Here is a 14,180-nt window from a genome sequence, read left to right on the forward strand (position 1 = left end):
AGATATTAAAGGATGTTGTTATACATACTCTCTCACTCACATAAATTGTCAAATTATGGGGGATACACAGACATTATTCTACTTACAAGGGGTACAAAAAACATTTTAGGGGGTACATATAGAATTTCTCATAATAAATTGCAATGACATGGAAGCGGTTCCATCGACGTACCATTAATGCGTCAAGATGCCTACCCCTTGGGGACAGTGAAGATCATCGTAGATCAATAAGAATCCAAAGAATGCTACAAGACCTCGATGAAGCCTTCCACAATACCAAGAAAAGCATAGCAACGAAAGCAAAGGGCACAAGACGTAATAGAAGCTGAAGAACAAGATCTAAAAGAAGTGCCATTAAAACTTAAGGATCTTTATGCTAAAGTACTCGTAGGATCTTCAATACCAAAGGAAATCGAGCATCACCTAATAAAGTTCCTAAAATATAGAAAAAAGACCTTCGCATGGAAACACGAAGATATGACAGGTATAGATAAAAAAAAAAATTATAAGTCACTGACTCAATATAAATCCTTCTTTCAGGCCTATAAATCAAAAAAGAATGAAGTTGGCACCCAAGAGAAACCAAATCATCCAAGAGGAAGTTGAAAAACTTCTTAAGACAAGAATTATTAAAAAGGTAAAGTTTCTAAGATGGTTAGCCAACGTAGTGGTGGTACAAAAGAAGAACAAAAAATGGAGAGTAAGTGTGGACTACATAGATCTTAATAAGGATTTCCCTAAGGATCCTTTCCCTTTGCCATGCATCGACTCTATGATAGATGTCACAGCAGACCGTGAATTACTAACATTCATGGATGCCTCAACTAGATTCCAACAAATACAAATGGAACCATCTGATCAAGAAGATACTGCCTTTTATAACCCCCATAGGTATATATTGTTATATTGTTATGCCCTTCGGTCTAAAAAAATACAGGTGCAACTTATCAAAGATTGGTAAATCGAATGTTCAAAGACAAACCGGGGGACACCATGGATGTCTACATTTATGACATGGTGGTCAAAGCTGATGATCACCTCGGGGATCTTGAAGAAGCCTTTAATATATTAGATGAATACAACATGAAGTTGAACCTGTCCAAATGTCACTTGGGAATGAAGGCAGGAAAATTCCTTGGTTACATGGTTACCAAGAGGGGAATAGAAGCGAGTCTTGTCCAAGGATCTTCGAATAGGGAACCACTCCTCCTATATCTTTTAGTATCTTCGAATAATGTAAGTATTGTTTTGGCCAAGGATCTTGACAGTGAACAACATCTTATCTACTATGTAAGTAAAAGTCTCTTGGATCCCGAGACCATGTATTCTCACCTCGAAAAACTAATACTTGCACTAAACAACTTCCACAAAATTAAGATATTGGCCACGGTTAATGTCGTGCCCGCTCTGATACCATAACAGAAGTGTTATCCCTTGAATCTAATTAATATTATTCATGCGTATATATAACAGAGTACAAGATATGTGAAAACTAACTAAGCTAATAAACAAGAGTTTAAATCCTATACAATTGTTAGCTATGTTATCTATCAGGATCATGTTTATCTTTAGTATCTTGAATATCGCCAATACAAGAGATCGAACACAGACGTCGTTCGTTTTTCTCTTCTTCAAGCCCTAAATCGATATATAAAGGGCAATTCTAATATGTTTATTCCATGTCATTAAATATTAGCCATATCATTTGCAACTAATTGTATACCTAATGAATATAGTTGCCTCTAATGAGAATTGAACAAAAATGTAAGTTCGTTTGGTTTTTTTAGACAAAAGATTAAGTTTATTGAGTTTTTTGAACAGATGAAACTTCGTTGGTCTTACAAGTTATTTTCTCGATATTTAATTACACGTTATAAGCCGGTTGACCCTAATAAGAATTAAACACAAATATAAGTTAGTTGGACTTTTTTAAACAAAAGATTAAGAGATTAAGTTTATTAGGTTTTTTTGAAGCCACAAATCATAATTGTAAACAGCTTAACATTATTCGATACACTTTCGTATGTAAGATCGATCTAGGGATGTCAAAAAGTCCCGTGAGACCCCGTTCCCGTGGGGGTCCCGTCCCGTTTGGGGGATTTTTTTAAAAAAAATTGGGGGCGGGGGCGGGGGCAATGTTAACCCCCGTTTTATTTTCGGGGGCGGGGGCGGGGGTAGGCAATCCCGTCCCGAAACCCCCATGGGGACCCCGTTAATAAATTACACATATATTTACATATATTAATTATAATAATATAATAAACAATAACATGATTTTGAGCTTCCAAAATTCATCAAAAAAACGTGTTTTTAAGTTGTTAGTATAATTTTTTAAAATGCTATAACTTTTTTATTTTTAACATGTAAAATTTTGCTATAAATAATTATTTGTTACCTAAAAAATAGATTCTTTTAGCCTAAATAACAACTTCTTTTAGCCTAAAAAAAGTAGCTCAAAATCAATCGGGGGCGGGGGAACCGGGGCGGGGGCGAGAGTAATAAAGGGGATTCGGGGGCGGCGGCGGGATAGAAAGGCTGAACATTTCGGGGGCGGGGAACGGGGAAACTTTGGGGGCGGGGGCGGGGGATGCACTCCCCGTCCCGTTTGCCCCGTTGACATCCTGTATCGATCCCGTAAAGATACTAACTTACTACTTTATTTTAATATTTGCAAGCCTTTTCTGGAGACATTACATAATACAAAGCTGACGGCGCGCAGATAAAGCATCCATCATCGTCTTTGTCGTCATCCCCAAACTCACACCTCCTCCTTTAATGGCGTCCGCGTCCCTCTCATCTTTCTCCTAAATCCCAAGAAACCTAACCACAAAACTATGTCCTCGTCGTGGTTTTCTCTCTCTCTTCCCAACCCCTTCAACTCCGACGAAGAAAAATCTCCTCCCCAGTCCCCCACCGCCACCGCCACCGCCAAACCAGGCTTTTCCATCATCACACAAACCATCGGCCGTCAACTTCACAACGTTGCTTCCTTTCTTGCTCCACCACCACAACAACCTTCTTCTTCAACCCCGCCACTGCAGTCCGATGATTCTGGCGAGGCTTCACCGTCGTCTACTTCCTCTTACACAGGCATAAAGAACGATCTTGCTGAAATTGGTGGTAGCTTCAAAACAGGCCTCTCTCTGCTCTCATCCAATAAAGCAGTGAGTGAAATTTCTAAATTCGCTTCCAATTTACTTCAGTTTGATCAAGGGGATGATCATGATCATGATCTTGAAGAGATTGATCCTGTTGGGGTTACCGATGATGTTATCAATTTCGTTCAAGAAATCTCTATTCGCCCTGAATGTTGGATCGATTTCCCTTTATCTCTACAAAACCAAGGTGTGATATCTTCCCCCTTTTTGGCAATTTCATAACTGGGTATGATCATTATGAATTGGTTTATGAAAACCTAACAAGATAATTGGGTATCCAAAATGCATGGAGTTCTTTTTTGGGTTTACCTCCCTTTTCTTTGATTTTGCATTTTGTTGAATGTTGATTGTGGATGCTGACTGATATAAAAGTTCTAATAACTAATTAATGAATGTCAAATCTTATCGGATTAAATTAAATTTGTATGTTTGTATTATGATCCTAAGTTAAATTGAGATAGCTAGATGCTGATTTAAGATGTCAAAAAAGGATTAAAGATTATTCTAATCTTGTGTAGTCATGTTAATAGTTAATACTATGGAAAATTTAATGTAATTCGATCAATAAACAGATTTTGATCTATCCGACATTCAGAGAGACCACACATCTGCCATACAACAATTAGTACCAAGTTTGACCACTTTGAGGCATAAAATTCACAATCACATGAGCGAACAACACTTTTGGATGATTTATTTCATTCTGTTGCTTCCAAGATTGAAAGAGGATGATTATATGCTTCTATCAACCCCAGAGGTAAGATCATAACTTCATATATTAATTATTACAACAATGAGACAAAAACATAACTCAAGTGTTGTTTTCCATATAGATTGTGGAAATACGCGAGGTGCTTCTGCAGAAACTGAGAAACAAGAATAATACATCCATGGAGTTATCAGAGGATACCAAAGGAAATACAAGTTTATCTGAAAAGGGTAGTGAGGTAAATAGCAGTGAACAAGCCAACAAGAGTACTAAGAGTGAACACCATGAAGATGATGTTTCTTTCAGTGATCTAGAGGATGAAGATAATGATCTTTCTGGTAGATTATCTGGTATTAGACAAAGAGAAAGTAGCAGGGTTTCTTCAGCTAGTGAAACAAGTGATTGGGTTCGTCTTAATGAAAGAAAAACAAATCAGTCAAGGCATTATTCAGAAAGTGAAGAGTCAAGTGATTGGCAAGCTGTAGGGGATGTTGATCTTTAGAACACACTTTTATGATTTAATCCTAGTGAAGCTTATCTTCCTTAAATCTTTTACCGAATTGTTTCTTTCCATTTTGGGGAATTACATGTTTTTCTAAAGGGATGTGGTGAAATTGTTTGTAGAGTTCATAAATCTACATTGTAAATGTTGATCGGTTTTATGGAATCTGATAATTCGGTAGGTTAATGTATTTGTGTGTAAATAAAACGTTGTTGTTGATTACATTCAGGAAAATATTTGGGCACTCGCTATCTAGTGCATTATTGTCCAAACATACATAATAAGATTAAAATTACAAAACAAATAGTTGTACTTATTACATTGTTACGTGATTATTTGGGACATGTATGTTGATATTTCGCTTCTTAGATTATTGATGATTGTAGCTTAATTTTTTTCGTCAAATTTAATTATAAATGTAAGGAGCAAAATACTAACATACATAGTGTAGAAGGTTGTTGTAATTTTTTTTTTTATTGTTATGTGTGTTTGTGCATTATTGCATTAGATAGTGGGTGGTAATGTAGTGTTTCACATGTAGTGAGTAATCACGATTCTTTTCATCATCGTGCTTTTTCATGTTGTATAAAAAAGGATCATTTAGCCTTAAGTTGAGGTGAACTACTATGAATTCGTGTGATCAATTTACTTATCTCTCCATTAATCTTTACTCTTCTATATTTACACTTTTGTTTTATTTTGTATTTGTGTTTGGGATTGAGTGTTGTAATCATTTATATTTTTTTTTGAAGACTAAATTTGTTGGTGATTTGTATGACTAATATTATTTAAGTGTAATGAGATTAATTTGTTGACCAATGCAATCTTGATGAATATGCCCGATTTTAGTTTTCAGACAATGGTGTTATACCCGATTTTGGTCATTAATCTGATACATCAAGATCATAACTTCTTACATTCTCTGTTTTGAAACATCACTGAAATTTATCTAATTGAGATTTCGAGAGTATCATCGAAATACTTCAACTTGATAATGCAATCACGACTTTCAATGAATCCAAGCAATCGAAATACCGCATATTTCTAACAAAGTATTATACATGTTTATTTTAATAAACTTAATTTGTGGAGCAAAATGTTTTTCTTTCCAATATAAGTGCCATAATATTAAATAAAAACTGACAACAAAAATATCTTAAGTATAAAAAGCTTTGAATAATAGAGTACTTAAGATGACTCTGCCTTTCGGTGAGGGAATTGTGATTCATGAGTATAATTTATGAACGGCCTTATATCCTCTTACTCCATAATTGAGGGTAATCTTGTTATAACTACATTTAGATTTTAGATGCCATATGAAGCTTATGCTTGTGGATGAGTTATCATCACATACTATTGTTTACAAACAGAACACGTTATTGTCAAATTGAATTATATATCCTATACATACACACAAGTCGTGATCTTTCGTTCTCTACATCATAAAAGCTCATTATAACTTATAAGCAAATTTAGTAATTTTCTGAATAAGGCCATTTTGTGGTTCAGACTAGCTAGTTATTTCATGTTCTATGTTCTGTTAAGATAAAAACAAAATTTAGTATCTTTTTTTTTTTTTTTAAATTAAGAAAATTCCATGTCATTTTTTCTAAGACATGGATGATGTGGACATTAACGGGTGCCACATCATGAATTTACAAGTTGGTTGGTATTGTGGGTAAAAGTAACTATTTTGTTAAAAAATAAAAACAATAAAACACAGTTAGTTGCTATTTAAGGCGATTTTTTGAACAAAAAACAAAGAAAAGATTTAACATGTGTTTCCAGGTATTCAAAAAGATGAACATAGACTACAACATGAAACCCATGCAAAACACCTTCTACCTGTTTCATTAAAAAAAAAAAAACAACTTATGTACAAACTTCCTACCAACCCTGTCATTACAGATCCTTCTTCATTTCAATGCTGTGGAGGTCTTCTGTTAAACAACGGATTACCAGTGGACAAACCCGGCCTATGCCACATACCTTGATTAGAATTGAACCTGCCTGGTGGTGGTGGTGGCAGCGGCAGCGGCAGCGGCAGTGGTGGCGGTGGTGGAAGTGGAGTTGCCATGAAAGTTGGCGGTGGAGAAGTAATGGAAGGTCGAAACGGTTGATAAGAGAATGACGGACGGGTGTCAGGTCGTGGCGGTGGCAGGACAGGAACGGGTGGCGGTCGTGGAGGGCATAATGGTAAATTGTGGAAGTTGGATGGCGGCATGGGCGGGCACCATTCAGGCATGTCATCATCGTTATCATCAAAAAGTTTAGTCTTTTTGGACAACTGCTCTACAGAATTATCCATGTTTTGACAGTTGACCACTGCCGCCAATCTGGCACCAAAGTCAAACTCAGGAAGATCATCAACATCATCCTGAAAAGCCCTTTTTTGAACAACCAAATTACAAGTATCAGGAGTAGAATTATGGTCAACATCAGTAGCAGTTTCAGTGTTGGAAGTCTGAGGAGGTTCTTCAGGTAAAGAGGGTGAGGAATTTGGAGGTTGGATTGAAGGATTTGAATCAGGGGTATTTTTGGTATTTACAGGATTTAGAGGACGGTTTTTACGCCATACAACACAACCGATCATGTAATCCTGTTGCTTGTCATCAAGGACCGACATGCCTTTGAAGAAACCGTATTTGGCTAAAATTGTGATGATGGGGTCGCTGCGTGGACATATGTAAAGATCTATTCCTGATAAAACTTGTGCAAATCCAACCCTTGAACTTTTCTTGTATCCTTTCGCTACCTAAAAAATATAACAAGTGATGAATATGGTTATTTTGGGAGAAATTTGTGGTCCCATATATATGAAAGTGAAACTTACCTCTTTCATGCCTGTTAGCCCAGTGTTGGAAGATCCTTCCTTCCAGCATACTGAGATAACCTACACATCATTATATCAAAACTTTAACAGAGAAGTAATAAATACATTATGGAATATTGTTTCACTCACATATATGTGTTGTTCTAATGATCATAAGATGAAAGCAAGATGACATGTTACCATTAATCCACGGTTGCGTGAGCGAGGAAGATCTTTAACATATTTCTCAAAAGCCTCTAATCTTACTTTTCCTTTCACTTGTATGGATTCAGGCCACTTGTCACAAACCAATTTCTCACCACTACATAATACAAACAAACAATCACACATAAGATACGATCAAACCCTAACACTAAATAATATCTTCACAAACTCCATATGCAATCATTTCTTGATGTTTACAAGATCTTAGATTCAAGGAAAAGGTTGAAATATGGTTAAAAGTTAAATCCCATTTGAACTAATATTTGTAGTTTGCACATGGATAGGTTAAAGGTAAAACATAAAAAAGACCTTCTAAAGAAGGCAGCTGCGGATAAAGTGACAGAAGAACTTAGTTGAAGAGATCCCTCCCACAGCTTCTTTGAATCATTTTTCTTGTCATACCCAACTACTTTCTCTTCATCATCATTATTTATGCTTAGTATTTCATTTTGCTCTGACATCCCTACTACACTTGTAGCATTATTATTATCAAGTCCTCCAACTTTTGAATAAGAATCACTCTGTTGCAAGATCTCAACAAGTCTCAAATATTCAGGAGTTCCCATCTCAAGAGGCGTTTTCAAGGGTCCATAATTGGTAGATAGAAACTTTATCAATTCTTGCATATTAGAAGTAGAACCAACGATAGATTTTTCTGCATTTGTTCTACAAGCTTCCATGGGGGGCAAAGATTTATGAGCTTCACTTTGGCTAAAACCATTATCTACTACTGGTCGAGTTTCTGATACATTATGATTCTGGTGATGCTTGAAGCTCACTGCTTCTATTATAGAAGATGGTTGATTATCAGAAAATCCTTCAAGAGATTGAAGCATCATATTCATATTGCCCACATGAGTACCATGTTTCTCTTCCCAATTATCTTTCAACATAACCCTAAGATATTGATTTCTAATTTCACCCACAAACTGAAATAGAGAATGAAACTTGATCAATTCAAGAAAGTATAAATATAAGTAGAAAATAAGGTTTTATGTGCAATGTGGCTAAAGCAGGATGATTATTTTATTATTCATATCATGTAAGATAACCGGTTCCCGTCAAACTAGGTGATTACAGATTACGTGAGTTTTGATTTTCAATGAATTTATGTCTTAGGCTCTGTTTCTCTTTTTTCTGAATGTTGTCTATGGATAAGCGGTTGAAAAAGTATTTGAGAATATGATCCCTGATTTTCTTTCTCTATTAAGTCAATAGTGCATTTAGTTAGGAGGAGTGTCCAGCGATATATAATTTAAAAAGTCCACATTTCGTAATCAAGTTTTACTAGTTTTATTAAATAGTAATCAAGTTTTACTAATTTTATTAAAAAGTCCACATTTCTTTCTCTTTTAACTTGCATTTTGCAATGTTTTTCACATGGGAATTACTCAATTGGGTGGAAATTCACAGTAAAGTCCACAAATGACCAATAGGTTAGTTGATTCGTGTAGGTGCCAAAATGCACATTTAGTCTCTATTTTCAAAAATTAACTCGGACCGTCCCTCGTTTGTTTAAAACTTACACGCTTCGTCCATGATATGTGGTTTTATTGCGAATTTAGTTCAGAAATGACCATCCCCCTATTCATTAGTCCCTTTTTTTTTTTTTTTTTTTCCAATTATTTTTGATTTATTTATTGTTAATAATTATATTTAGAAAAAAAGGTCCATCCCCTTATTCATTAGTCTCTCATTATGAACAACCAACCTCACCCTCACAAAAAAATCACAAACACCACCGTTGCCTTTCAACCACCGGCGGCGAACCACCATCGCCGGAGAACTGCCCGCCACCATAGTCTCTCTTTCCTCCTCATTTTCCGATCGGATACCCCTTCTTCTCCAATCACCATCTTGTAATCTCCTCCACCGGTCATCATCTTCACCGTGAGCCACCTTCAACCACTGAGCACAACTCTTGTCCCGTCGACCACCTTCAACGACCAAGAAAACAGGCCATGGTTTCAAATCGTCGCTTAGGGTTTCACGAACACCATCAGCCAGGGTTTCGAGATCGATGATCTCCTTGTTCACATGTGCATAATCACCTGTACGATGCCATCGGAGATGGAGACGAAGAGTCTTGTCGTCGCCTAGGGTTTCAAAACCACCACCTAGGGTTACAGACTCATATACAAGGAAATGTGTGGTTTTAGATCGAGAACTTTGGGGGTTTCATGACGGATTTCACTTTGAGGGTTTCAGATCGAGCATTACCGTCACCACCATCGATAATCTCTTCTTTTGTCATGTGTGGCCACCAAAGTTGGAGTTTGATTGGTGGTTTCAAGAGTTTGTACATGGTGGAGAATCGGAGGTAATGAGACAAGTTTGGAAACAAAATGAAGTGGAGGTGGAAAAGTCGACGATGATTTGCTTGAGAGTTTTGATCGGAGATGTGGAGCTTTCTATTGATTATTGAGAGGAAAGGACACTAGGAAAAGGAATGGGGAGGGTGGGTGGTGGATATATTTTCTTTTTACTTTTTTTTATAATTTAAAAATGATAAAAGATTAAAAGAAAATTAAAAAAGAAATTACCAAGGGTAAAATAGTCTTTTCACGTTAAGAGGGATGAAATGTGCAAGTTTTAAACAAACGAGAAACAGTTCGAATTAATTTTTGAAAATAGGGACTAAACGTGCGTTTTGACACAAACACGAGAAATGAATGGTGTAAAGCCTTTAATAAATGGTTAACCATTTTCAAACCATTAAAACAAAGATAAATTAAATATCTTCCTACCCGTTTTCCTATTATTTTTAGATGATGACAAATATAATAAAAAATTATTAATTTTATTAAATACGACAAATTTTACTATTTAATTGATTGAAATCCAAATATATTCCCATGTCCATATCACCACTCCAACAGGTAACAAGTCAAACTTGGTTGCTATTTAAAGACATTTCCATTTCATTAATTTTAAACTCTTTCTTAAGATAAGTTTTCCATAGACCTTAGTGCTTGAGCTTGAATCCACAGACAAACTGATTGAGTAAAATTTTAAAATTAGTACATTTTTAGCATTTTGGGTTTTTTCCTTGATTGAAGTGACTAGGAGATGTAAAGTCCTTTTCAGCTAAGTGACTAGGAGATGTAAACATTCTCCCTTCTGTTATTTTTCATTTCTTTGTCATTTGTAATTTAAAATCTTTTAAGAGTAAATTGCAAAATTGGTCTATATGGTATCCCAAAAAATGTTGTTTGAATCCATTTTTTTCCTTCACATGATCAGTCTAAAATTGAAATTTTAATGTAGATACTGGCGTCTTAAAAAACAGAAATCAAACGGCATTTTTCAGATTTCATAATAGACTCAAACTGCACTTTTTGGAATACCATAGGGACCAATTGTGCAATTTACTCATCTTTACAAAACAAAGAATCATACCAAACAACTAATTGAGCTGATAATTACTCATTTTCCTTCCATTGTATTCTTTGGCTTTTGCTTTATGACAAGTTAATGAAATTTTCATATTTTATGCAATGGATCCGTTTGTTTCACTAAGCATATTGATGAGATTGACACAATTTTCATTTTTATGAAATGGTTAGCAATAAATCTGGTGATCTGATTCAAAACCATGTATATCATATGGTTAGAATTTAGTTGGCATCTATTTCCATGTAATTGTTGCTCTTCTTTATGAACCCATATTAAATTCAATACATGTAGATCAGAAATCAGATGAACCCAACGTTGAGCTATGAACTTGGAGTGATTAACCATGTTAAAAATGTTTATTTTCCATAGACCTCAATCAATCTAATAGAAATTTTTTTTTTCATTGATGTGCTTGTGACAGATTGCATTTCTTCCTTCTTTCCTGTCTTGCAAATGCTTTCTGTTGATTGTGTTATGTCACAGTTCATTATTTTATTCATTTTAATTGTGTAAATCACTTGCTTTCTATGAATCAGATGCTTAAAACTTATGCCAATTGGATGCAAACTGTAGATACACCTATATAATATCGATAAACACCTAGTTTCTATGTCCGGAAATGCTGATGTGGCATGTTATTATTGGCTCAGCTGCCCCATGATTGTCATGTTGGCAATATCATTTAGTTTTAAAATTTAATTGATTGTTATAACTTATATCTTTTTTAATCTTTTTACTTTCTTATGCAGACCAACTCCGCCCACAACACCATTTTTCCAGCCTGAAATCCAAAACTCATAAAGCCAATTGTCGCAAAAACAATAATAACAGGGGTATATTTGGAAAACTTGTGTAAAAAGACCCATTAGGTTATCTCAATTACCTTGTTTTAAGCTAGCTTATAAGTTACTTTAGTGGTCCCACCAAACACTACACTGCAATAAGTTGAAATATAAGCCAGCTTATTCTTTATAGCTTTCAAGATACATATTACCTATATTGGTAAAAATATGTAAGTTGGTTGCTATTATGGGTAAAAGAGGGCAAAGTACGTTGCTATTTGCTGTAATTTGTCCTATGTAAGAAGGAAGAGTGAGTGATGGAAGCAAATGAGGCCTAGAGAAAAGAAATATATTTCTACAAAGTTTTATAAACTGGGGTATAAACCAGACTAAGGGGGTGTTTGTTTTTTGCTTATTTTTCAGGCTTTTTAGCTTGTCCAAACACTTTTTTATCTTATAAGCTCTTAAGCTCATAAGCTTAAGCCCAAAAAAATAATCTTATACAAACACCCCCTAATTACTTAGAAAACAGATGTTAATAAAAGAAGCCAATTTTTCTAAATAAATTCTCTTTTGAAAAGAATAAATTGAAAGCCATACCAATTTTTCCAGAACTTCTGTCAGTCATCAAGTTGAATTAGTTCCTCTATTATAATCCCTCTCTTGATTTGTTGTTACAAAAGGTTAAGATTTTCAAAGTTTGCTTCTCTGTTTTTTTCCTCACAAAATGCCACTAGTGCTAAGATATTTACTCTAGTTTTATGACAATGAGGCTGAAGAAATATATAGAAAAAAGTAATCAATAAAAAATTAATTATACATGTTTTAAGTTATACATCATATACATACAACCAAAGCTGCTATGATGGTAAGTAATTGGCAATCTTTTAGTGACTAAAGCTGATATCCAACAATTCTAACATTTGAAGAGATTTCCACTACAAATAAGAGGTATTTAATATCATTTTTCTCTTAAAATTGATGTTCAGTGTTCTTGTAATTGCGGTGATCATCAAATGAAGATGCATATTAGATTTTTCATATGAAAACGAACAAGAGATTCATTATATCTGAGAATGGAGTTAAATTGTTAAGAATCAAGTGTTTGAATTTATGAAAATTTGGTCAAATTTATGATCATGTATGTGTATGAATTAGTCAAGGAAATGAACATTTGGTTGAAAGTCTAAAGACTAAAGATTGAACATGTTTATATATGTTGTAACATTAACATTAAAGCATTAAGTAATGTTCATGTTATGCCAAAAAGGCTAATGTGAAGGACAAACATGCACAAGGTTTCTATGATAATATAAATGGCATGTAAAGTTAAAGATTGAGTATAAATGACATATGTATGTAAACACATGTTATACAGTATGCAAGTTTTTTAGCATATGTAATAGAACATGTATGTGTATACATGATATGCCTACATATTATATACATGTATGTGTACACATGATATGCCTACATATCTATGTAAAGCAAGGTCAGATAGGATGTTATGTTAAAGTATGAAATAGGTCATTATGATGAGTAGATATGTTGGGATATACTATCTGGCATAATATGTATGTATGACTATACATAAGATGTCATGTAAAGGATTAAGATGTAAATGTAAGTTAGAAACTTGGTTTTAAAAAGCATGATGCATTCCGATGCAAATAAGGAGTGTGTTTATAAATGTGGTATTAAGGCTTGATCACATATTTGAAGTTAATAACCTATATAACAATAAGCTCTCTTTTCCACCCATACTTTGCTACCTTTCCATTTTTAACCATATGCCTAACCTTTTATGAAAGACCTGAAACACATACACAGAGTGTACTAAGTCTTTATCACATTTTTCTAAAACGCATACAGACACATACACATACATAATAAATGTTTATACCAAGCAAAAAAAAAAAAGAACACCAAAATTTTACTCAATTTCTGATTCTTCAACCAGTATAAGCCTCTTTATCCATCAGACTTTCATTAGAACCTTAAATTCGCCATAATTAGGGCTTTAATCTAGGAGTCAATTTCCACAGTTCAAACCTCAAACCTCACTGACGACACTCTCTTACATCCAAACTAACAAAATCTCATTAAATTTAAATGAAAAAAATAACATAAGCATTCTACCAATCAATAAACAGGTGCACACGATGATATATACAAATGTGCATCAATAAACACAAATATAAAAAAATTCGAAGGGGTAAGAACCTAGAAGAGCATACAAAACACCCACAAACCCTAACTGATCACTAAACAGTTCAAGTGTTTGTGACGTGTCAAACTACACTGTGAGAGTGATCATAAGTCCTACATATTGACCAATTACGCAGTAATTTGATGCTTAATAAAGATTACTAACCTTAAACTTGTGCCTCAAAACCCTTCGTGTTCGCAATTCCTATCGATCGGTTTTTGATATCTGCCAAGGTGCTCCAGAAAACCCCTAATTTAATAAGTATTTATGAGGTTCCAGTAGCCTATTGGGCCAAATTCTTGAAGTGACCTACAACAGGTCCATGATGCAGATTTGCGGGCTGTGGCTATATTTCCATGAAAAATAAATAAATAAATTAAAAGCAAA

The 14,180-nt window shown here is 34.6% G+C and overlaps 2 protein-coding genes across 5 annotated transcripts; one reads left to right on the forward strand and one right to left on the reverse strand.

Moving 5' to 3' along the window:
* The first annotated feature begins 2,689 nt into the window (after positions 1 to 2,689).
* On the forward strand, positions 2,690 to 4,559 carry LOC145117302 (uncharacterized). The gene is made up of 3 exons (XM_079053606.1): positions 2,690 to 3,345; positions 3,731 to 3,915; positions 3,992 to 4,559. Exons 1-3 carry the CDS (start codon positions 2,835 to 2,837, stop codon positions 4,367 to 4,369), a joined length of 1,074 nt encoding a protein of 357 aa, XP_078909732.1. The 5' UTR covers positions 2,690 to 2,834; the 3' UTR covers positions 4,370 to 4,559.
* A 1,537-nt stretch (positions 4,560 to 6,096) lies between these two features.
* Positions 6,097 to 14,051, reverse strand: LOC145114856 (uncharacterized). Of its 4 annotated transcripts, XM_079050953.1 has the most exons (7): positions 13,959 to 14,042; positions 12,185 to 12,357; positions 11,686 to 11,737; positions 7,716 to 8,335; positions 7,383 to 7,503; positions 7,203 to 7,262; positions 6,097 to 7,124 (listed from the first exon to the last, which is right to left on the reverse strand). In XM_079050953.1, the coding sequence occupies exons 4-7, from the start codon at positions 8,297 to 8,299 to the stop codon at positions 6,291 to 6,293; spliced, it is 1,599 nt and encodes a 532-aa protein (XP_078907079.1). In that variant the 5' UTR covers positions 8,300 to 8,335; positions 11,686 to 11,737; positions 12,185 to 12,357; positions 13,959 to 14,042; the 3' UTR covers positions 6,097 to 6,290. The 4 variants fall into 4 exon arrangements, with proteins under 4 accessions (XP_078907079.1, XP_078907077.1, XP_078907078.1 ...); XM_079050951.1 differs by lacking the exons at positions 11,686 to 11,737; positions 12,185 to 12,357 and adding an exon at positions 13,315 to 13,397 and having other exon boundaries at positions 13,959 to 14,051; XM_079050952.1 differs by lacking the exon at positions 11,686 to 11,737.
* Between the last annotated feature and the right edge of the window lie 129 nt (positions 14,052 to 14,180).

This window comes from Lactuca virosa, chromosome 5, assembly GCF_052849685.1.
Source record: "Lactuca virosa cultivar CGN04683 chromosome 5, Lactuca_virosa_CGN04683_v6, whole genome shotgun sequence".
Classification (NCBI taxonomy): domain Eukaryota; kingdom Viridiplantae; phylum Streptophyta; class Magnoliopsida; order Asterales; family Asteraceae; genus Lactuca; species Lactuca virosa.

Bases quoted from the DNA above. Each gene is read 5' to 3' on its own strand.
- LOC145117302 (XM_079053606.1), top strand. From the start codon at position 2,835: ATGTCCTCGTCGTGGTTTTCTCTCTCTCTTCCCAACCCCTTCAACTCC. The intron at 3,346-3,730 runs GTGTGATATCTT...ATCAATAAACAG, and splicing joins TTTATCTCTACAAAACCAAG to ATTTTGATCTATCCGACATT. The intron at 3,916-3,991 runs GTAAGATCATAA...TTTTCCATATAG, and splicing joins TGCTTCTATCAACCCCAGAG to ATTGTGGAAATACGCGAGGT.
- LOC145114856 (XM_079050951.1), bottom strand. From the start codon at position 8,299: ATGTTGAAAGATAATTGGGAAGAGAAACATGGTACTCATGTGGGCAAT. The intron at 7,263-7,382 runs GTAACATGTCAT...AATGATGTGTAG, and splicing joins CACGCAACCGTGGATTAATG to GTTATCTCAGTATGCTGGAA. The intron at 7,125-7,202 runs GTAAGTTTCACT...TATATTTTTTAG, and splicing joins GGCTAACAGGCATGAAAGAG to GTAGCGAAAGGATACAAGAA.